A 24,409-nucleotide genomic window follows, 5' to 3' on the forward strand; every position below is an offset into this window, starting at 1 on the left:
AGTCTACGACAATATTAGAAATTCTCTGGTATGATAATTATGGTAAATAATATGAGAATTTAAATGATTATTGGTTTAATTTAACTCATATTAATAAAACATTCAGAGTTTCCAGTTCGTTCTGTAAAATATTTGTTGTTTATTGTGCACGAGGGACACGGACCGGACCGGAAGCTCTTCTGTGGTTGGTTCTTGTTGGTTGGTCAAACCGCCGCCGACTGGACTGGAGCGTGAATCAGCAGATTTACTCTTTACAAACGACACTTTTTCATTAAAACAGTTTGGTTTATGAATTTATAGTAATGTCACTTTATAAAGACATTTCTGTCAGAGGAGCTCCAGAAACACGACAACAGCTGTTTGGTCTGTTTTTACCCTGTGTTGTGAAATGTGTGGTAGAGTATGAACTGTCCTTAGTAAATATTAGTAAATAGCCTCTGCTCTTTATTATTTTTTATTCCATATACTGTGTTTATTTTGCCCAGGCTGTGTGTTTTAAAAGTGGTTTGTGTTATTACAAGAAAACTTTTTTTTTTCTTTTTTTTAGCTGTCTCTGTTTATAATTTATTATTTACAACATCTCATCAACTAACCAGACTAAACTAAACTCAACATATCAGTGTCACATTGATCCAAACACCAGACAAACTCAACATCTCTATAATTCATAGATTCTTTTTCATGTGATCGACACCAGGTGGCGCCAACAACCAACAACCAATAATCAGGACATGAGGGAGGAACGACTCAGATGGAGGGAAACACAACATCAACAAGGTGACACCTAAACAATAAAACAGCACAACAACAAGAAAACAAAAAAATAAAAGAACACAACATCAAGAGAACTAAACAAGACAACAAGAAAACTTAACAAAACAACACAACAAGCAGAAAACTAAACAATAAAACAGCACAACAAGAAAACAAAACAATAAAAGAACACAACAAAAAAACTAAACAACAACAATAAAACTAAACAATAAAACAACACAACAACAAGAAAACTCAAGACAAGAAAACTCAACAAGACAACAATAAAACACAACAACAAGAAAACTATATAACAGGGCAACAGAATGTTTTTCCCGTTCTGAAAAATCTGCCAGTGAAAGTTTTTTGTGCTTGTAATGAGGAAGAAAAACTTGCTCCACTGTCAGATTTTTCAGTCTAAACTCAGTGCTAACGGCTGCATCGTTAGCCCGTTAGCCTGCTGCTGCTGCTGCTGCTCATAGACTGTAGTCAGAACGGCCGTAGCACCGTGACGTCACCCATTGGTTTGGGGGAGTCGTTTTGTGCCTCCACTACGGGGATTTGAACCGCGCCATGTTGGATTCTACTTGCCATATTTGGAGTGGTGCGGCCGTTGGCCGGCCGAGGACCCGCCCACTGGCCTCGAAGTAGCGGTCTCCGGACCTGTCACTCAACGGTTCTGCGCCCTAATTGGCCAGAACATTAAACCTAATAACAGTAAAACGGTAGAGTTTAAAAAAAATTCACCCCCCTCAGAGTGTGTGCGGGGTAGAAACTATCGGTTGAGACCAAAAAAATAAAATGTACCAGGCTGTAAATATGTTTTTTTAAGCTGTAAAATCGGCTATTTTAACATGGGGCTCAATTGGAGTTGCTCCCTTCTGGAGCCAGCCCCCAGAGGAAGAAGAGGGGATTGCAGTTTTTTGAACGTGGAAGTGAGCTTCTAGCCAGGCTAGCGCCGCCTACTGGTTCCGGCAAATTTCATTTGCCTCAACAATGTAGTCAGGACACTAGCAATGCGTTTCAGTTTGCTCCGTCCGCCAGAGCGGACGGACCAATCAGCGAACAGACGGGTAAGTGAAGGCGATGACGTTGAACTCAAGCGCTCAAGATTAACCTATGAGCTTAACCGGTGTATAGCACACGTGACCACCAAGCAGCAGCGATTAGTTGAAGCAAATGTAAGCAACCGCCTCCCGGAAGCAAACGAATCCCTATGGCTCAGGTTCAGATGCTTTTTGAAATGTAATGAAATAAGCGGCTGATGCATCAGGCTAGTGAGCTTCACTTCTCAGACCGACAACTGCCCCCTTGCTGCTGCTACATGCTCATGATAAAAACCGTCAGATAAACTAGTTAACAACTTCACAGTTTTAATATCTGACCGTGCAAACTGTAAATGAGGCTGTGCACCAACCGTCCAGGTGAATAAAGTCGTCTACAGGTGTAAAACAGGACAAACACTTACCTGAGTTTCCTTAGTGCGCAGCAGCTGATGCTCCTCTGCTACTACTAGCAGGCACGAGAACGGAGCCACGAAGTCTTGCGATACTTAGGGGCCGTTTACACGAAGACGCTTGCGAGTAAAGACGATAAAATATTTTATCGGAAGTGCCTTTCGTTTATATGGTGACGGCGTTTTTGGGGCTTGAAGACGCAAAAATGTCAAACCACCCCTGAAAGTGGAAAAGTTGAATACGCTCCAGCGCAGCGTCTCCGCCTAAACAGGCCAAGACGCAAAACTGGCTCAGATCTGCTGTTCTGCTCACGTCAAGTCGGCGTGTTGACGTCAAGTCGGCGTGTTGACGTCACGATACAAACAAACATGTCGGATTACATCCACCCTTCAGACCTGCAGGCTACTTTGGCCGCAATAACTACAATTATACAACAGTTAGTTCCGACAGGTCCCAACCGAGCAATTTGATTGGACAAGAGACGTTCCATGAGTGCTGATATACAGTATAACAGCACTGGGACTTTTTACAGACGTTATCACTCCGCTGTTCAGCAGTGGACAGGAGCTAAGTCAGAGCCAGGCTCCCCATACAGGAGCTGCTCCATCTCTCTGCTGCTACTACAGTTAGAAACGGACCTGAACATTAAAACCTGGACCTGACCTGGTCCATCTAATTGGAGATAAATCTCTACTAAACCCGGCTGGAAAAAAATTGCCGCGGGGCAACTACGTTTTGACGGCGATGTGTTTTGATATTAGCTTTAGCTGTTGTTAGCCACGTAGCTCAGCTACTTAGCTTCAGCTGTGTTTATATTGATTACATAGCAGATAAACAAATGTAATACGGTATCGATAACGTCTCTGTAGCCGTTTCTCAATATGCGTTCTTCTCCGTACTTCTGTTCTTGTGGACTTGAGAAACGTCATCAGCGTCGGACCAAGTACTGTTCCAATTCAAAGTTCGCATCTGGCCAAGTACGGTCAAATACCCCGGATGTGTTCTTGCCCCGCCCATTTCACCGAGGATGCATCGGAGGAGACTTGTGTGGACTTTGGGTAGTGACGTATCCCAGAATGCATTTCGATAAAGCAATGGCGGAGGAGAAGACGCACAATTGTAAGTTAACGTTAGAAGTTTTGAAATTCTACTGTTTTGGCGTGAATAAATGTTTTTATGTATTTTTGCGGGAACGTCGTTTTTACAACTTCAAATCGGTGCTGTGGGTGATTTATTACTGTAGCACGTAGTTTTTATTCCGACGTTTTCGCCGCTAACGGCTATCACGGCTAGCTACCTCGCTAGCCGCTAGCAAGTTGGCCCGGGCACTTAGCATTACTGCTACCCCGCCGATGACTGCCTTGTCCCGGCGTGACCCTCTGAAATCTGACGCTGGTCTTGTATAATTGTAGTGTGGTAAAGCAATGCTGTTTTCTGTGCGTCTAAAAGGCAGACTTTGGTCTCTGAAACGAAACACTTTAGGCTGTGATATCTGACTAATTGGTCCGTTTTAAGGGAGGGTTTTTGTATTTTTATACAACTATAACGTTAGCTATAAGTTACTAAAGCGTTTTGTCGTGTTTACGTAATCCGCCCGTATTCCCGGTTGATCCCGTATCAGTTATCAGTTACTTAAACCCACGTGTAGAAAATGAAGGTATTATGCATCACAGCTGACGAGCTATATTTCGTTCAAGGGACAGCTGAAGAGACCCGGGCCCTGATCCAGTGGAGGGGGGCCAACGAGGCCCTCTTCACCGGGCGGAGGAACTCCGCGAAGTCAGGATGGGAGTGAGTATATTAGTTTGTTTGTCATTGCCTGGATGTCTGGAGCAGGGTTACATTTTGCGGTTTTAATCCATGCTGGTTTAAGGTTGAACATGGAGATTGAGCAGAAAAAGACTACCTATTGATCAGAGATAGATAGAAAAATAATTCCAGCAGAAAGTTGCTCGGGACGCTGCTCTGATCAGAGCAGCACAGAGAAGAACTGTGCAGGATATTTACCTTGTGTTTCATTTTTACCGTCATTAAACAGATTCAGATTAATTGTTATGGTAGATGAATGGCTTGTAACTTGTTTCAGAGAGAGTTGAGGCTCGCTTCCACATTGTGGCTGAAAACCAAAACCTGCTGATCAGAGCCTCTGACCCGGGTGGTGACACAGACCCCTCTAAACGCACTGTGGACATATTATTTTTTTGAAAAAATCTAGCTTCACATACATATTCTCCATATTCAACCTTTAATATATTTTGGAAGGAGTAGGCTATGTCCTCAAATGTATTTGTGTATTTGTCCAGGGACTTTGTTTCAACTTCTGGCCTGCCTATAACGGCTAGGCAGGCCAAGAAGAAGTGGAACAATTTAAAGGACAAATACAAGGTACCAATTATATCTTATTTGATTTTCATTTGTCAGGTCACAATTTAACATAGACATTCAGTTTCACAATGTGATAATAACCTATTTTCAGGAGCTGAGAGACCCACCAACGGGTAAGGGGGTAGAGGCCGGGAGTGTGACCGCTGCCACCTGGCAGTGGTACGGTGCTATGGATGCCGTACTCCAGGGGCAGCACGCCATCAACCCGCCCCTGGTTGTGGCCAGTGCCACTGCAGGTGGCGTGGTCAGCAGCACCCCGGCCTCTACCTCCACTGCAGAGGAAGAGGCAGGAGAGGACATGAGAGAGGAGAGCAGGACAGGAAGAAAGAGGAAGAGGGACAGTGACCTCCTAGACTTTTTGAAAAGTCAGGCAGAGAGAGAGGAGGAAAGAGAGAGGGAGGCTTTGGGAAGGGAGGAGGAGAGGGAGAGGGCAGCAGCAGCAAGGGCAGACAGATATCTGTCTTTGTTTGAAAAATTAGTTAATAAGTTTTAATCTTTATGATTTCAGTTGTGTTCTGTTTTGTTTAATGATTTCAATTGTGTTTTGTTATCTGTTATATTAAATATTGAAGTATCATTTTGGTCCAGATGATTCATATTTAAGCAATGCTGTACTATATATTCACAACAAAAAACAAAACATATAAGTGTATAATTATTTACATTTATTACATGAAATTTAAATTTGACCAAACCAAAAAAAAAGAACATAGGAGTGACAAAATACATCTATATATACAATTATTTACAATCATTGTTTTTAAATTAGAATGAACCAAAAGAAACAAAAGGCAATGACATTGAAAAGAAAAAAATAGATTGGTGTATATACAGTTTAAATTGAGAAGAACAAGAATAAACAAGAGAAGAACATTATAGCAAAAACATTTATATACACATCTGATTAGTCTATCGTTCCCACAATATATACATTCATGTCTGTATTTTGATTTTTTGAACTCCCAGGTGAACATGACTACATCTAGAGAGCGAGGGTGAATTTTTACTCTCTAGATGTAGTCATGTTCACCCAGACATGCAGGCAGATCCTGAGGAGCAGAGAGCTGGGCAGCCAGACGTCCCCGGACCTCCCTCCCGGACAGGCCCCTGTCGTCCTCCTCTCCATTTCCTGGGTCAGCCTCGCCTCCGGGGACCTCCACCATCTCTTCCTCCTCCTGCTCCACCTCCTCCTCCTCCAGGATGTCCTGAGCAGCCACACAGATGTTGTGGAGGATGCAGCAGGCACCCACCACCTTTGGGACAAACACGGGACGGATCTCCAGGGCCCTCAGAAAAATTGAGCGCCACCTGGTCTTGAGGACCCCAAAGGTGCGCTCAACCACGTTTCTTGCCCTTGCATGGTGCCTGTTGTAGCGGGCTTCAACTTGGGCTGTTGAAGTTTTAAAAAAAAATATATTTAAATGTAAAAGCGTTTAGTGTATTTCAAAGTCACCAAATAATCTATGTGTGTGTGTTTTCTTACTTGCTACAGGCTGGCGAAACGGGGTCATGATGGCCACGGGGCGCTGCAGGCACGGATACCCTCCATCTCCCAGCAGAAAGTACCCAGCTGGTGGATAGAGGGCCTGGTGGTACATGGGCGACCTCCTAAGGACCAGTGCATCGTGCACTGACCCTGGCTGACCCACATAAATGTCCAGGAAAGACCCGTTGCCATCACAGATCCCCTGTAATATGATTGACGGGAACAGCTTCCTGTTAAAGTAGCTTTTTTTTTGTGGCTCTGCAGGAGGAACAATCCTCACATGGCACCCGTCGATGGCACCAGCAGCAGCCCGAAAAGCCTCATGCCCGGCAAGCTGGGCGAAGCCAGCCCCCACCTCTGCCACCTGCTCAGCCCTGGGGAAGTGGATGACTCTGGGCATGATGGTCATCATTTCCTCCACGACGCGGTGTGCAATCCTGCACACAGTGGCCAGCGGTATGGCGAAGACGTCGGAGGTGACCCTGTACGACGCTCCACAGGCGAGCCAGTAGAGCGTCACCAGCACCTCCAGCTCATGGCTCCATCCATGGCTCTTCTCCCGGGGCAACATCTGGAGCAGCGTGTTGATGCTGTCTCTGGAGAGCCTGAACGCTGGCTTCACCTCAGCCCCGGAGAAGAAGGTGGCCAGAATAGGCTCCTGTACATTAAGCTGCGTGTACCTACGCACAGGGCCTTGGTCCTGTATCAGAGGAAACATACATTTTAGATTTATTATTTATGTATGTATGTAACCATCTATTTATTATCATGAAGTCTGTTTTTATATTTATTATAATGAATTCCCTTTTTTAATCTATTTATTATGAGTTCTGTATTTAATCTATTATCATGGTTTTGTATTGTTTTTATATTTATTGAATATGTATTTATTAAATTGTGTTGAATCCAAATGTCTTAAAGACATATGAAGTTTGTTTAACTCCATATTCAGTTGCTTCATTTCCCATTTGAAAACCATGACAAGAAGCTGTATATATTGATATTTCAGATTGAATATCAACATCTTCATGTTTGAGTGCTAAGACAGAGGACAGGTAAGTGTGTAGGGCATAGGCTGAGGGTTATTATTAATTAGTAAAAGTAGTTAATTTAAAGTTAATTTGACAGGGACCACATAGAATAAACAAACTGATAGACTTCAAATTGTATGCATTATATAGTGAAGGGAATAAACCTATAGGTGTTGTAGCTTAACATAATTAACAGCAATTTTCAAAAAATTTATCATGTCATCTTTTTTTTTTTTGAAGTAGACTAAATAAGATATGATTATTAAACAAACTAACCAATCCAGAGAGGCATGCCAGGATGGCACGCCTCCTCTCCGTCCGTCGCCGAATGGCGGCTCTCCTCCGGCGGATGCTCCTCCTCAAGCGGTCCGCTTCCTCTTCCGCTTCGGCGTACATCGCCCCGGCGATAAAAGTCGCGACAAATTGCTCCATGTCGTCAATTTGACAACGTGTCAACAAATACAACAATAATAACAACAACAACAATAACAATTTAAATAACAATATACAAATTCTCTAATCAATTTACGCTGCGTCACTATCTCCACTACAACCCACAATATTTTCCCGCCGCTCGGCCCTTATATAGGCCCATCGCGAAATTCTATATTTATATTCGTATAAAAAAGAAAACATAATATTATATCCTCATATAATATATAATAAAATATACAAATGAAACGGAGTTGTTTTTTATAGTGTTTATTTTATTTTAACCAGTGAAAATAACCGGAAGTTGAACGCCGTCAACCGGCAAAAACGATGACGTCATCAAGTACGTTCCTGTTCCAAATGCAGAAAAAACACCGTCCTCCCGTTCTCCCGTCCTCCCGTACCCCGGGAGTTCGTTCTTCCAACTGAACTCCGCAAGTCCAGACTCCCGGAGTTCACAAGTTCGAACTTGGCGTACTGGGTATTGAGAAACAGCTAGAGTCTTCAGGCTGGTCCTGTTGCTCCGGTGCTGATCAGACACGGGCTCAGAACCAGAACCAGCACTGGAAGCAGCTCGGTGGAAAAGCTTGTAGCTAGTAGCAAGCTAGTATGAAATGTTTATGTGTTGCCTGGCAACAGCCTTGTCTCCCTTCCAGTTGCGGAACTATTTCTGTTGGCGGAGCCAAATAAATGATTAAATAAACAAACAAATCATAATCTCTTGTAGTTTATTACTGTTCTAAAATGCGCTCGTAGCACTGTTGTATAAAAGCAATATCACACTCGAGGTCGTGCTGTTGTAGCTGTAGCCATGTTTTCCTTTTCTGATTTCCCGGCACAGTGACGAAAAGAAGGAAGGTTCTACGCATCGCGGCGTTTGTGACAGCACCACCTAGTGGTCTGGCGTGCATTAGCAATGGATTTGTACACACTTTTGCGTCTCCGTATGCACACAGATTTCCTCCCGAAAACGCTCGTGTAGACGCGAAATAAAAAGTGAAGACGCGACGCCACTTTTGCGTCTTCTGTTCACACCGTCTTCGTGTAAACCTAGCCTTAGACTCTCCTCGTGTTGAGCCAACAAGTATTGACTGAGCCCATAGACATATAAAGATATCTTCTTTATATGTCTATGATCTTTATATGTGGTTGAGCCAGTCAGAAGTTTTATTGTGAAGGAGTCACAGGAAGTCTTATTATTGTTGCTGAGCGGAAGACTTTATATAAACTACAACTCATCAACTGAACCCTCCGCCCACTCACTGCTGCTGCTGCTGTGGATTATTCACTTGTTTGTTGTTGTTTTTAACATGCAGTAGCATGTCTTACAACGACCATTTATGCACTTTAGGTAAGTTATATACTCATAAAAGTCAACAGCCGAAGTAGGCTGTTCAGTTAGTGCTTTCCTGTAAAACAGAGGGAGGGAGGAGAAGAGGAAGTGAAAGTATTTAGTTCAGATGCCATTTTAAGACGAGAGGAGTTAGGCTGAAGCTGCTCTAGGTGAGTGTTAGCCTCTTACCACTCCTATAAATTCTGTAATATTCGCCTATCCAAGGCGTACCCAAAGTAAATTGAATGCTGTTCTTGAACTGTTTGGAGAATATGGATGGGCTTGGTCTCTTTTGAAAGGTAACACTCTGAAGTTTTTTTTTTTGAGTAATCTAAGTTGGAACACACTGAATTAGAATGTTTTTATTCTCGCCTGAATTTTTTTGTTGCAATCAGATGCCTGAAGATGAGTGTAGCTGAGAATTTTAGCTGGAAAACACAATGGGACCACAGCATGAAGCCTTACCTGGCCCCAGTTCAAATTTGATAACAATCCTGCTAAAAAATAGTATTTTACACATGTTTTTCTAAGTGTATATCTAGGCGTTTTCCTAAAATTGCCATTGACAAACAATACATGCGCCAAAGTGCAGTTTTTGCACAGTTACGCATGGAAATGGCAGTGCTCCCTTTTCCCAGGGACCATGAATGCAGCACATCGTTTTTTTCGGAATTTCATTGGCTATTCAATGCATCAGTTGCCATCGGGATCGGTTCCTATTGGCTGAAGCCATTCAGCGCTGTCGGAGGGGATGTTCCTCATCAGACACAGCCACTCATTCGCTATTGCAGGCGGCAGCCGGGGACAGGGAGCTTGTGATTGGTCGAGTGAGCTGTCAATCGAAAGGTCAGAGTGCAGCGCCATTTTGTGAAGTGAAATAAACATTGTTTTCATGTAAACGCCGGACTTATGAGGAGAAATAAACGGATTTACTGGATATACAATGCGTAATTTCATAAGATGCAGCAGCGGGATGAGGCTATCTACCGGTACAACCGTGTGTTTTGGACTAAATACTTTACTGGATTGGATTTACTGGACTTTTCTGAATGTAACGACACCAAGTTTGTGGGGAAACCCTGTGATCCTGAGCCTGCTCTGACACAAATCGTGAGTTATATCGGCTTTTTACTAACTTTGTTAGCATGTTTATAGTCTGATTCGAGTGTTGCTGTGATGATTATATTTAGGAATGGTCGGCATATCTTTAATCACAAGAGTTTTAGCTTTCCAACGATATGTGGCATGACTATTTCAAGTGACTGGTGACATCCTCTATGACACCTCCCTGTTTAAAACCCCCCCGGGGGCCCGTGGGCGGGCCATTGGAACGGCAACAACATTATTATTAACTGTTAAAGTCTCTGAATCTCAAGTGTGGAGGGAAGAAGTGTGTGTGTGTGTGTGTGTGTGTGTGTGTGTGTGTGTGTGTGTGTGTGTGTTACTTGTCTGTCTGAGCTCACAGTCAGTGTTTCTGGTTTCCCTCTCAGACTGACTGAAGTCCTGAAGATGAGTGTTAATGAGGAGGAAGAGGAGGACGGACCAGAGTCTCCAGGATCCATCTGTCCATCTCTGAAGAGTGACCGGTCCAAAGGATTTCCTCCAAACTTCAGTCTTGGACCTGGACCCTCCAGCTGGTCTCTGAAGAGTGACCGGTCCAAAGGATTTCCTCCAAACTTCAGTCTTGGACCTGGACCTGGACCTGGACCTGGACTTGGACTTGGAGGCTCCCGGTAAGAGACCTGCTCCAGCCTCTTTACCAGTGTTGAGTGTGTTGAGGTCCTGCAGCTCATAGTGACTGTGAGTCAACAGGAACTGGTTCTTGTGGTTGATCAGTGTCTTCATACTAACTGCTCAGGTCTCTTCATGTTTCTTCTGAACTGATCTGATGAAACAACATCTGGACTTTTTCCTCCTCCATGTTCTTCCTGCAGCAGTTTTTTATTCCTCAAAGTGCATCTGGAGACCCAGGAGGCCGGTTCATATTCCAACCAAAACTTTATATGTGAGTAATAGGACCCGACACAAAAACGTCCATAAAACTACACAAAAACCATTTAATATTCCTCCACACTGCTCCTCCTTCACTGCAATCCAAGTGTCCAGAGTTTACATGAAACAACGTCATTGAGGCAAGTCTGGTCACGTCCGCGTGCATCGCCTGATCGTGCCCCAGGAAAATTCAATCTAGGATGGTTTAGTCTGTAAAAATTTCCTAAATGACGTTGTTTCAGGTAAACTCTGGACTATATCCCTTCAGGACACTTGGATTGCAGTGAACGAGCAGTGTGGAGGAATATTAAATGGTTTTTGTGTAGTTTTATGGACGTTTTTGTGTCCAGCACAATTGACTCTCATATAAAGTTTTTATTGGACTACGAACCGGCCTCCCGGGTATCCAGATGCACTTTGAGGAATAAAAAACTACTCCAGAGTATTTATCTGCATTAGGGTGAGTCCCCCCGCAGTGAAACAAAAACACTATAGAAAACAGAAAAACGTCCTCAGCTCTGAGAACATGAGTCATGGTTAAAGTAGAGTTAATGTAATAGGTACTTAGTCTATACAGACACCAGCTGGTCTAAGATCAGTGAGGCCACATCCATGTTTGCCCTCAGTAGGGATGGGCATTTCAAGCAAAAGCAAAAGCAGGTGTAAGTACAGGTAAACGCAACCTGCAGGGCATTGCTGCCTGTCGCACCTCCGACGGTGCCAGTGGGCCTACTGCAGGGTCGTCAGCCGGGAGCCCCCCCTCACAGATGTTTCGCCTCTTTAATCCCGGAACATCTCAGGGTGGTGGGGCAGTGTCAGGGACGTCTCCCTGCCACTCCCTGCAACTGGCTTGCTAATCCTTCCCCACGCTCTGTCCTTGTTTTATTGTACTTGCGAATGTGGAATGAACCCCGAGGGACTATGCATGGCAGGGGCGTCCATTTCCCTGAGCCAGGTGTAGGCCTGGCCGCATACCGAACCGACTTGGGGTCCTAAGCTCCTTGCTTCCCCCCCAAAAGCACTATTCGATAAACCCCAAATAAGAAATTTGTAAGAAATGACTGTTCATAAGAAAATATTGAGGAATTGCACTTAAGAACTTTCTTATGAACTTCTTAATTTTCTTCTTAAGACATTTCTTAAGATTACTTTCTTACTTTCTCTCTCTCTACTCCTCTGCTTACTGAAGCCCCACCCTCTTACAGTGGTTAGCGTTAGCAGAGCACAGATGTGGAGCTGTGACATGTTGTTGATCCAGAAATGTCTTGACAGGAGGAAGAGGAGTGGTGTCTCTGTGGACCAGCAGCTGTCCAGCTGTGGTCTCTGTCAGGACGTCCTGAAGGATCCAGTCTCCATCAGCTGTGGACACTGGTTCTGCAGACAGTGCTTCACCTCAGACTGGGACCGGTCTGGTTCTTCAGGACCCCCCTCCTGTCCCCAGTGTGGAAAAAGACCCAGAACCAGAGGTGAGCTGCAGACAGACAATCAGAGCAGCTGTGTACAAAGTGAGACTGAACATCTGTCTGCTGATGTGGTCATTTGTTGTTTTCTCCAGAGTCATTGTTCCATCACACAGCACTGACATTTAAGATTATGATTCAAACTAGGGATGGGAACGACACAGGATTTGGATTGTCGATTGTCGAGGCCCATGTGTCGACTTTTTGTCGATTTGTCGGCCCTTTTTTTTTTTTAACAGCAGCAGATATGCGGGCGGGGGGGGGTACACGTGCTTTTGTTGTGGTTTATTAACGCCGCTGTCGGCACGAGCGGACTAGGCAGCGCACATTCGGTTTCTTTTTCTTTTTTTTTTCTTCTGTGCATGTCCGCGTCCTCTACGGAGAATGCAACCATTGCATCCACCTGTTTTGCCGATGGTTTTGCCCTCTTTGCGGACCCGGACTCGTCATCAACTGCAGGGAGCCCGGACAGCTGATCTCTTGACTCTGTGGCCTGTCAGCATGCGCGCACATCCGTCACATGTGAAGCAGAATGAGGGTCAAGTAGCTATCCCATTTAGAAAAGGTGGATTTGTTTTATTTAAAATATTTTATTTCATTAGGGGAAAAGTGGCACTTTCTGCTGTTAATTTGAATAGGAAATATTGAAAGACAAAATGCAATTTACACATGGAAATCCCACAAGCCCCGCCCCCTCGACATTTCGACACTCCATTTTTTTTGTCGAGGGGAGCATGTGTCGATTTTTTGTCGATTTGTCGACAAAAAGTCCCATCCCTAATTCAAACCTTCTCTTTGTTGTCTGTAGTTTTTCTGTAGCTGATGAAAATAATCTGATCAGATTGTCAGACTCTCTGTCTTCAGTCTGACTCTGTCTCTTCTCTCTCAGCAGATGGTGGTCTGCAGGAGGTTTTAGATCAACATAAGATCAGTCTGAGGAGCAGATGTGAACGAGTGACTGAAGGAACTGAGGGAACAGGAAGTGGAACAGGAAGTGGAACTCTCCTCAACAGGATCTACACTGAGCTCTACATCACAGAGGGACAGAGTGAAGAGGTTAATACCCAACATGAGGTGATACAGCTGGAGACAACGTCCAAGAAGAAGACCCTCCATGACACTCCAATCAGGTGCAACGACATCTTTAAAGACTTACCTGTCCAACATAGAGAGGACGTCTCTTCAGTCTCACTTTTCCAACAGAGAGAGGACGTCTCTACGGTCTCACCTGTCCAATGGAGAGAGGACGTCTCTACGGTCTCACCTGTCCAACAGAGAGAAGACGTCTCTACAGTCTCACCTGTCAAACAGAGAGACAAAGTCTCTACGGTCTCACCTGTCCAACAGAGAGACAAAGTCTCTACGGTCTCACCTGTCCAACAGAGAGAGGACGTCTCTACGGTCTCACCTGTCCAACAGACAGAGGACGTCTCTACGGTCTCACCTGTCCAACAGAGAGAGGACGTCTCTACGGTCTCACCTGTCCACCAGAGAGAGGACGTCTCTACGGTCTCACCTGTCCAACAGAGAGAGGACGTCTCTACGGTCTCACCTGTCCAACAGAGAGAGGACGTCTCTACGGTCTCACCTGTCCAACAGAGAGAGGACGTCTCTACGGTCTCACCTGTCCAACAGAGAGAGGACGTCTCTACAGTCTCACCTGTCCAACAGAGTCCCATCAGAGTGGTTCTGACCAACGGCGTCGCTGGCGTTGGAAAAACCTTCTCGGTGCAGAAGTTCACTCTGGACTGGGCCGAGGGCTTGGAGAACCAAGATGTCAGTCTGCTGGTTCTGCTTTCGTTCAGGGAGCTGAACCTGATCAGAGATCAGCGGTTGAGTCTTCTCGGGCTGCTCCATGTTTTCCATCCAACATTACAGAAGGTCACAGCAGAGCAGCTGGCTGTCTGTAAACTTCTCTTCATCTTTGACGGCCTGGATGAAAGCCGACTGTCACTGGACTTCAACAACAGGGAGGTTGTGTCTGATGTCACACAGACGTCATCAGTCAACGTGCTGCTGACAAACCTCATCCAGGGGAATCTGCTTCCCTCGGCTCTGGTCTGGATCACCTCCAGACCTGCAGCAGCCAATCAGATCCCTCCTACATGTGTCGACAGGGTAACAGAGGTCCGAGGCTTCACTGACGCCCAGATGGAGGAGTACTTCAGGAGGAGGTCCAGTGATGAAGATCTGTCCAGAAGAATCATCTCACACATCAAGACGTCCAGGAGCCTCCACATCATGTGTCAAGTCCCAGTCTTCTGCTGGATCAGTGCTACAGTTCTGGAGCACATGTTGACCACAGACCAGAGAGGAGAGCTGCCCAAGACCACGACGGACCTGTTCTCACACTTCCTGCTGGTCCAGACAAAGAGGAAGAAGAACAAGTACGGTGAAGGACATGAGACGAGTCCACAGGAGCTGACGGAGGCCGACAGGGAAGTTCTTCTGAAGCTGGGGAGGCTGGCGTTTGAACAGCTGGAGGAAGGAAACATCATGTTCTACCAAGAAGACCTGGAGCAGTGTGGTCTGGATGTCACAGAGGCCTTGGTGAACTCAGGACTCTGTACTGAGATCTTCAAAAGAGAGAGTGTGATATTCCAGAAAACAGTCTACTGCTTTGTTCATCTGAGTGTTCAGGAGTTTCTGGCTGCAGTCTACATGTTCCACTGTCTCACCAACAGGAACACACAGGTCCTCAATAAGTTCCTCGGAGAAAACTACGAAGAGGGAGAGAAGAGCACAATGCCTTCTTCTCATGGATTCAATGCGAGCAGTCATCTGTCAATCATCAACAGTCATCCACAGATCATCAACAGTCATCCACAGATCAATAACAGTCCTCTAACCCTGGATGTCTTCCTGCAGAGAGCCATGCAGAAATCCCTCCGCAGTAGAAACGGTCACCTGGACCTGTTTGTTCGCTTCCTTCATGGCCTCTCTCTGGAGTCCAACCAGAGGCTGTTAGGAGGTCTGCTGGGTCAGACAGACAACAGTCCAGAAACCATCCAGAGAACCATCAACAACCTCAAGGAGATGAAGACTGAGGACATGTCTCCTGACAGAATCATCAGCATGCTAAGGGGCATGAACCATGATAAAATCTCTCCTGACAGAAGCATCAACATCTTCCACTGTCTGACGGAGATGAAGGACCAGTCAGTTCATCAGCAGATCCAAAAGTTCCTGGAGTCAGAGAACAGATCAGAGTTCCTCTCTGAGATCCAGTGTTCAGCTCTGGCCTACATGCTGCAGATGTCAGAGCAGGTTCTGGACGAGTTGGACCTGAACAAGTACAAGACATCACCGGAGGGACGACGGAGACTGATCCCAGCTGTGAGGAACTGCAGGAAGGCTCGGTGAGTCCAGACATGATAAATAACACCATCAACTAGAAAATTTCCTCTCGGGAAATTTTGAAAGGCCCACGGGGCTACTGCCGGTTGTGCCATCTCTGTCAACATGGGAATCAAACCCACGATCTTAAGGTCAAGACAGAGCTGATCAGACAGACACATGATCATCTTTCTATAAGCACTGATATGGAGGAGCTGTAACCACATTAGGTTAACTGCGTGTGTGACTGTGGGAGAGGAGTGCGTGCTTCCGCGCGCATTTGTATGTTACCTGTGTGTTTTGATGTGTGTGTAACTGTAATCACATGAAGCTGGTTCTAGAGTCTGTGTGTGTGTGTGTGACTGATTTGACACATAGTTAGTTAGTAGCTGCATCCTGTGTCAGTCTGATTTAGCTGTGTCTGTGTTTATAAACATTTAAACGAGCGCCAGGTGGATTGTTTATGAAGTTAACGAGCTCTGGCCTGAGAATCACAGAGGTTACCACGGCGATAGGGGCCCCCGCAGGCTCAGGCAGACAGAAACGTGGAGAAAAAGAGCCATTTTCTGCCTCTGCACCAGTCTCACATTTAGGCTTAGCGTGACAAAACGGTAACTCCTATCAGAACATTACACAGATCACATTGCTCTAAGGACTTCCTGAAAATTTTGGTACGATTTGGTGTTTCTACAGTAAATATTTTGGAGACGCTGGCAGTTTTAAAACATCAGGCCGTTCTGCTCCTCTCAGAAAATATTTGTATTGGAGTCAATGAGGAGCAGAGACAGACGTGACCGCACTCAGAGGCTCCGAGTTTAAATTCTGTAAGTCTCTCTGATATTTTGAGCACATGATGAGAGACAGAACAAGTTTGTCTTACAAATTCTGAAAAGATTATGTGTGTGGAGTGTAAATTGTGGCCGGGCCGAGTGTGGAAAGAGAAAAAATCTGGAGTTTTTCTGGCATCTCTCCCACTCTAACCGATGATGTCACGCACTCTGACACGAACATTCCGTGCAATACACACCCATTATAATCTCATAATTTCTCCAAAAATTATCATGGTCATTGATCAGGGATTGATCAAAAACTATATGACCTATCAAAACGTGGAGTAATACACCAATACACAAGACTTGTGTCTACTGTTTAAAGTTTAAATGGAGTCTCTAGGTGAAAGTATGCCTGAGCAGTAGACGTTTGTTAAACTCCAATGATTGGTCTTTTTCGCTCTTTTTCTTCTCAGTGCCCGGTGCGAAGGCCCGTGGCCCTAATTAGTCACACACACACACAGTCTCAGTTTGACGTTTCTCCAGTTTCAGGTCAGTTGCGTTTTTTCTCCAGATGTTTTAACACTGTGAGTTTTAAACATGCAGATGTTTCAAGTCAAACAAAGATGGACATGAACAATGTGCAGGTCTGACAGAGTGATGAGGGTCAGGGCTGGGCATTGATCACTGATCACCTGAATCCATCTGATCTCTGATTCACTTTGATTCCTGATTCAACATCATGATTTTGTTTTAGATTTCAGTCCCAACTCCAGTTTGACTTGGACATGAATGAGACGCTCAGAGAACTGATGCTGTGACCTGGTGCATTATTAAAACCATGAATGTTGACATGATGAATGGATGGATGGATGAGTCAAGAGGAGGTGGATCTGAATCTGAATGGATTTTTCCAGCCCAGCCCTGATGAGGATTATTGTTTCATGTCCAACACAAAGAAAGAAGATGAACTGAACCAGAGTGTGAAGAGCACATGTTGATCACATGATGACATGTTGTGTGTGTTTAGTACAAATTGTCTGATTTTACTCTCACACATTTTGCTTCTTCTCTAATCACAGACTTGGTGGTTGTCTACTCTCAGAGGTTCACTATGAAGTCGTTGCCTCAGCTCTGAAGTCCAGCCCCTCCCACCTGAGACACCTGGACCTGAGTGACAACAAGCTGGATGGTTCATCAGTGAAGCTTCTGTGTGCTGGACTGGAGAGTCCAAACTGTAGACTGGAGATTCTGAGGTGAGTTCACTGACTGGAGCTGTTGTAGTTGTTTGAAGCTTCAGCTTCTCATTGGTTCATACATGTCAGGATTTGTGTGTGAGGATTTTGATCAAGAAGCTGAAGAGAGAAAACAGTTGAGATGAGTCCAGAGAGAAGAAGGTGAGAGCAGTCGTAGTGTTTCATTTCATTGATTCAGAGCAGCAGAGAACGAGCTCAGCTTCTACAACTGTTGTTTTCAACTCAGACACTTGTTGTTGAACCAATGTGCAGCACTGATCTGAGAGCAGATGTTGAGTTGTGGTCAGAAACACAGCAGCTGGTGGATGTTGTGGAGCTGACAGAACCATGGGAGGAAGCATGAGAGGAAGCAGCTGAGATCCACAGAGCTGGCAGCAGAGGCAGAGGAGGCTGGAAAGCTGCGGTCCAGTGGAGGCTGGAAAGCTGCGGTCCAGAGGAGGCTGGAAAGCTGCGGTCCAGAGGAGGCTGGCTGTAGGGGAGCTGTTGGCAGCTAATGTCTGCTCCCTGTGAGCTCAGCTGGCTTCGGAGAGGGACTGGGCCGAGGGCTTGGAGAACCAAGATGTCAGTCTGCTGGTTCTGCTTTCGTTCAGGGAGCTGAACCTGATCAGAGATCAGCGGTTGAGTCTTCTCAGGCTGCTCCATGTTTTCCATCCAACATTCTCGGTCCAGTGGAGGCTGGAAAGCTGCTGTGGTCCAGTGGAGGCTGGAAAGCTGCTGTGGTACAGAGGAGGCCGGAAAGCTGCAGTCCAGAGGAGGCCGGAAAGCTGCGGTCCAGTGGAGGCCGGAAAGCTGCGGTCCAGAGGAGGCCGGAATGCTGCGGTCCAGTGGAGGCCGGAAAGCTGCGGTCCAGAGGAGGCCGGAAAGCTGCGGTCCAGAGGAGGCCGGAATGCTGCGGTCCAGTGGAGGCCGGAAAGCTGCGGTCCAGAGGAGGCTGGAAAGCTGCAGTCCAGTGGAGGCTGGAAAGCTGCGGTCCAGAGGAGGCTGGCTGTAGGGGAGCTGTTGGCAGCTAATGTCTGCTCCCTGTGAGCTCAGCTGGCTCGGAGAGGGTCGAGTGCAAGGGGGGAGTTGTTGGTTCTACAAGTGAAGACCACTTCCGTGTTCAAAAAGCTGCAGTTCTCCAGTGGCCACTGGGGGCTGGGACCAGAAGTGAGCAATTCTCCATTGACCCCCATGTTAAAATAGAGAGCCTCAGCGCCGCGGAAGCAGTTAGTAACGTCACCATGGGACCTCAATTCAGAAAAAGCCTCCATGTAAGTGAACAGGGGTCAAAATTTTATTTCGTGATCCAATTGAATCATACCATGAGAAAACGATCTGACCTCTACCTGTTTAAAACATCACGCTTCATGCCAGAAAATCTGTCTTTACTTCTGTTTAACCTGCTTCCTGTTGCTTCAGCTGTTGGACTTTCATTTTCTAAACTTGTTCTTTCTGAAGGTGTGTTCACACCGGACCTTTTATTTTTGTCACTGTCACTTGTGTCGCTCCAAAAAAATCGCTCTGTCAGTTTGAAACAATTCAACAGATTGCTCTGATGACATGATTCAAGCGATTCCAGTGAATTTCACCTCGCTCGGCGTCGACATTGTACCTGCTGCCGCTGTTTACCAGTTGTGGAAGTCCCACAAGCGCCATACAACGTCAAGCCGGCTTTGCTCTGCCGGACCGGTGGAGTTGTATTACGTTTCCATGGTTTCAGTAGTTGTCATAGTTACGCATAGATTACAGCAGCCAATCAGCACTGAGCAACAAGCGACTGAGGGCCAGAGAGTTGGGATTTCTCATCATGAGCGACAGAGTGAAAAATCGTTCCATTGCTCAGTTGCTGTCGCTCAGAGCGATTAAACGCTCAGTCACTTGTTTGCTTGACTTAATATGTAAACTTAAAATAAAATGTCCTGTGTGAACGCACCTTGAAGCTTCTTCAGCTCTGAACAGATGATGAGACACTGAACGCTGTCAACAAGGAGCTTTGTCCTCAACTCACTGCTTTTATTAAAAAACAAAACACGAGTCCAAGTCGAGTCTGAAGTCTCTGTGTGTGCGACTTAAGTACGACTCGCTAATGACCTCAGCTCAGTCTGTCAATTCGAGTTCGAGTCCCCATCTCTGCAAGTTAGTGACATGAAATCGTACAAATATAAATCTGTCTAAAAGAATCAGAGTCTCTAAACCAGAGAGTTGTAGTCAGTGTTAAGTCCAACAGGTATTGATCAGATATTGATTGTATATTGACAGACTGAGCTGAGGTCATTAGCAGCTGATGAATCTGTGCTGACATGTGGATGATGTGTAGAAGGCCACATGATGAAGATCCACAAGAACACAAGGACAAAGTCCCTCTATTGGTTATTGATCAGGACACGTCTGATCAGTTATCAATTAATTAATGTTCTTCTTTTATTCTTTATTCAGATTGGAATTCTGCAGGTTGTCGGAGATCAGCTGTTCTTCTCTGGTCTCAGCTCTGAAGTCCAACCCCTCCCACCTGAGACACCTGGACCTGAGTAGAAACAACCTGCAGGATTCAGGAGTGAAGGATCTGAGTGGTTTTCTGGAGAGTCCAGACTGTCGACTGGAGACTCTGAGGTCAGTTCACTGACTGTTGCTGTTGTAGATCTTAGATCTTTGATCCACAACTGAACCAGATTGATCTTCACTCAGAACTTGAATCATTGACTTTGATTGAATTGATTAATGACATTTGAAATAGTGGTTGTTGAATATTTGCAGTTGTTGTTGTGTGAGAATGATTCTTCAGTTTCATCTCATTTCACTCAGTGGTCATGAATAATGTCTGTTCACTTCAGTTCAACCTTCACACACACTTGTATTTCTCTCAGTCAGACGACACATGTTTTCTAGAAAATCTGGAGAAAATGCCCAGTAACAGCCCATCAACTCACATCATCTCCATCACAAAAATGTGCACAAGATCCTCACAACTCATGTTTGGACAAAGACACTGAAATTCACCTGTTGAAGAAAAAACTGTTCTTTCTGGTCATCAATGAATTAATCTTCTTCTTTTATTCTTTATTCAGATTGGACAGCTGCAGTTTGTCAGAGGTCAGCTGTTCTTCTCTGGTCTCAGCTCTGAAGTCCAACCCCTCCCACCTCAGACACCTGGACCTGAGCAACAACAACCTGAAGTCTTCAGACGTGAAGGATCTGTTTGATCTTGTGAAGAGTCCTGACTGTAGACTGGAGACTGTGAGGTCAGTAGGGGGGCGGAGTCAGTCTGTGCTGCTTTCAGCACTATTGGACTAAAGTCAGTGTGAGACAATAACAGAGACAACAGTCAGCCAATCAGAGCAGGGAGAGAGAGACAACCACTGATCCATCACCTCTTTCCTCTGCTTCTCTTCTCAGGTGGGAAACTCCTCAGTTCCTCTAGTCCTGAACCTCCTGATCTGATCTGAGAGCAGCTCCACTGTCGCAGAGTCCAGTCCACCATCCTCCCTGTGTGTTCTGGACCGGACAGAGATCATCACTGTCTCTGGACTCATCTGATCCTCTACACACTCTCTGTTCCTGCTCTTCCTCTTCCTCCCGTTTTCTTCTTCATCCATTCTGATTAACCAGCTCCATCTTGTGGTGTGGTGAAGAACTGCAGCTCATTTCCACATGATATTATTCAGTGTTTTTTTAACATGATGGAGTTTCAGATCAGGCTGCTATGACGACAGCTAACATATTAATGTGAGGCAGTTAACCTGTTTGACTTGACCTGACTGTTTGTCCCTTACAGGACACTGTAATTCACAGATTTACCTGCTGCGTAGGGCGCCACGTTGTTTTAGTCTTTGCCCAACAAAGTAAACACTATTTATTTTTCTATTATGATCAATGAATCAATGTATATTTGATATTTACCTTTGCTTTTTACACTTATTCTGCTTCTGTAACAAGTAAAGTCTCACTACATCTTATCATTGTATTTTTATTATATGTACTTGCTCTAATGTGAGTCTAAAAGGTCTGGTCTCCTCTATTACAGGTGAATATAGTTCAACCTTGGCTGACGGGACAATGTAATAAAAATAAAATACAAACAAATCAAATCTCACGGTTGTTGTTATGTTATTATTATAATATCAATATAGGCCTTGTGTTGAAATGTGTTTTATTATCTTAAACACTTAGGGCCGGATTTACTAAAGGTTTGCGTGTATTAAAACGTGTGCAAACGTGATTGCACGCGCAAACACACATGGAACCTGATCTACTAACCGGGCGCACCGAGGATTGCGTCTCTCAAACGGGCAGAAAAGCACGTGCGATCCATTTAGCGTGTTTGCCTTGATGAATAAGTAAATATGGGTGTTTCAGCCAGAACGTGCAAAATACTGGGAGGAGTAGATGCAAATCGATTTATTTAGCGAGCGCAATGTGATTTACCAAACCAGGAAGAGATTGCGGTGGCTGTTTGTGCGTCTTCATTTACCACGTCTGAAAACCATGTACTAACTGATACAACTTTGCCAAAACTAATGCGTTTATTGGTTTGATACCTGTCAGAGCCCCATGATCTTACATCTCTGCATTTCCTCACGTCTGGGTAATTCTGTAACAGTTTTTCAGCCGTGTTAAAAGTCTTTTACGCGCTGTTACGCACGACACACGTCTGTCCTGCAGTGCGCTCCTTTCCTCTCCTCTCCTCTCCTCTCCTCTCCAGTACCTGGCTGCTCAGCTCCGTCTCTCAGTCCCGGTGGTGGACTGAGACACGTCAGCACTGCCTTCACCCGTCTTTGATCCCTCTGGTCAGTGGTCAGAGAGTTTAGATCCGTGTGTCCCACCTGAGCTCTCTATTAATCCACTGGATCATGAGTGGCACACACACACATATTACAAGTGTGTGATTGTCGCTGCAGCTGCTGCCTGTTCGTCACTATATGACGAGTTGGGCCCTGCAGCGATTTGTGTTTATTTATCTAAACAGAGCGCGAGAGAGATGAACACACATGCTGTCATTGTATGCATCGGATCAAATGTCATTCTGTCCCTTCGTCCATCCAGCTCTCTGTCCACTCTCTTCATGGTGGAAACGATTACCACGCACAAAACCCTCATTTACATATTGTGGTTTGCACGTGTTTTCATTTAGCGGGTTACTCTTAGTAGATCACCTGTTTTGCGTGCACTAACCAAACACGCAATATTTTAGCGGGTGCAAACAATTTAGCGCCCGTTATCTGGGACCTTAGTAAATCCGGCCCTTAAAGTATTAACACTTAAAATATTGAGTTAGACCCCCCCTCGAGAGATGAAGTCTGCTAACCGATAGCTTCTCTAGTTGTAGCAACTTTAGTAATGACCGCATGATAACAAACAGCGCAGTATACGGATCCACTAGCCACCGATCAAAAAGCCACTTATAGCCACAAATAATGCACAGAACAGCACTAAACGTCATCAACAGTACAAACAGGGTCCCAGCCCATAATACGAGGCATCAAACATCTGTTAGCTTAGCCTGGTTTCTATTGAAAAGAGAGGAAAACAACTCACCCACTCTGCTCCAGTTATACGCTATGCAGCAACTTTCCGCATCCAGCATAGGGTCCAGGCACTGACAACACACGTCCGAGGCCGACTGGCAGCACAAACATTCAGTTTCAGTGGCCACTTGCGTTTATCATTACTGCGATTTAAACAGGCTCATTACTCGTTACTTCACGTGCATAACTCAGAACTAGAGTTTCCGTGGTGGATGTGAAGCGATCGTGACGCAGCGATGTGCAAGTAAATGAATGAAAACAATAATGGCAGCAGTCGACGACAAGCCAGAGGGGCGGAGCTACTGCGAAGCCAGTTTAGTGGGTTAGTGAGGTATGTTGAGTCTAAAGCTGGGCTCTCCTGTACTACGAAGGTGGATACGGTAGATCACCATGGTAACTTATGCTTAGCTCATAACCTGGTCGTTCAGAGTTTCATCCTAAAATCGGCTGTAAAAGCGCAGCTATTTAACTCATGGCGTCACCTCTACTTTTCTCTCTGAGCGTCTCCGCCTACAGATGTTCACCATAGATATTTGATTGTTTTCTGAGTGTTTGTTGTGGTTGAAAGAATTGCCCCCATGGGTTAGCGTTGTGGCTATCCCTAGCGCCGGGTAGCCATGGTAACTCTGGTTTGCCTGCATCAATTTTAGTCGCGTTGCTTTGCTCCCCCCCCAACACTGGGTGACCATCAGGACAAAAATGGCCGGAATTCTCCTTTAATGTCTCGAAGGGGGGGGGGGGGGGCTAACTCGGTGTCCGACTGACCGAGCAGCGGCTGCACAGAACCAGAGCCAGTCTACGACAATATTAGAAATTCTCTGGTATGATAATTATGGTAAATAATATGAGAATTTAAATGATTATTGGTTTAATTTAACTCATATTAATAAAACATTCAGAGTTTCCAGTTCGTTCTGTAAAATATTTGTTGTTTATTGTGCACGAGGGACACGGACCGGACCGGACCGGACCGGAAGCTCTTCTGTGGTTGGTTGTTGTTGGTTGGTCAAACCACCACCGACTGGACTGGAGCGTGAATCAGCAGATTTACTCTTTAAAAACGACAACAGCTGTTTGGTCTGTTTTTACCCTGTGTTGTGAAATGTGTGGTAGAGTATGAACTGTCCTTGGTAAATATTAGTAAATAGCCTCTGCTCTTTATTATTTTTTATTCCATATACTGTGTTTATTTTGCCCAGGCTGTGTGTTTTAAAAGT

General features: G+C 45.2%; 1 protein-coding gene across 1 annotated transcript in view; it reads left to right on the forward strand.

The window, feature by feature from the left end:
* The first annotated feature begins 11,500 nt into the window (after positions 1 to 11,500).
* Positions 11,501 to 24,409, forward strand: part of LOC146959885 (protein NLRC3-like) — a 34,725-nt gene continuing 21,816 nt past the window's right edge. The window contains exons 1-5 of the mRNA XM_085772812.1: positions 11,501 to 11,531; positions 13,171 to 13,485; positions 13,594 to 15,688; positions 17,518 to 17,691; positions 20,107 to 20,280. Of these exons, the coding sequence (XP_085628938.1) occupies positions 11,501 to 11,531; positions 13,171 to 13,485; positions 13,594 to 15,688; positions 17,518 to 17,691; positions 20,107 to 20,280 (2,789 nt within the window). The remainder of the gene's footprint in view (positions 11,532 to 13,170; positions 13,486 to 13,593; positions 15,689 to 17,517; positions 17,692 to 20,106; positions 20,281 to 24,409) is intronic.

This window comes from Trachurus japonicus, unplaced genomic scaffold (assembly GCF_045865225.1).
Source record: "Trachurus japonicus isolate A0001 unplaced genomic scaffold, Traja_1.0 AP030951.1".
Classification (NCBI taxonomy): Eukaryota; Metazoa; Chordata; class Actinopteri; order Carangiformes; family Carangidae; genus Trachurus; species Trachurus japonicus.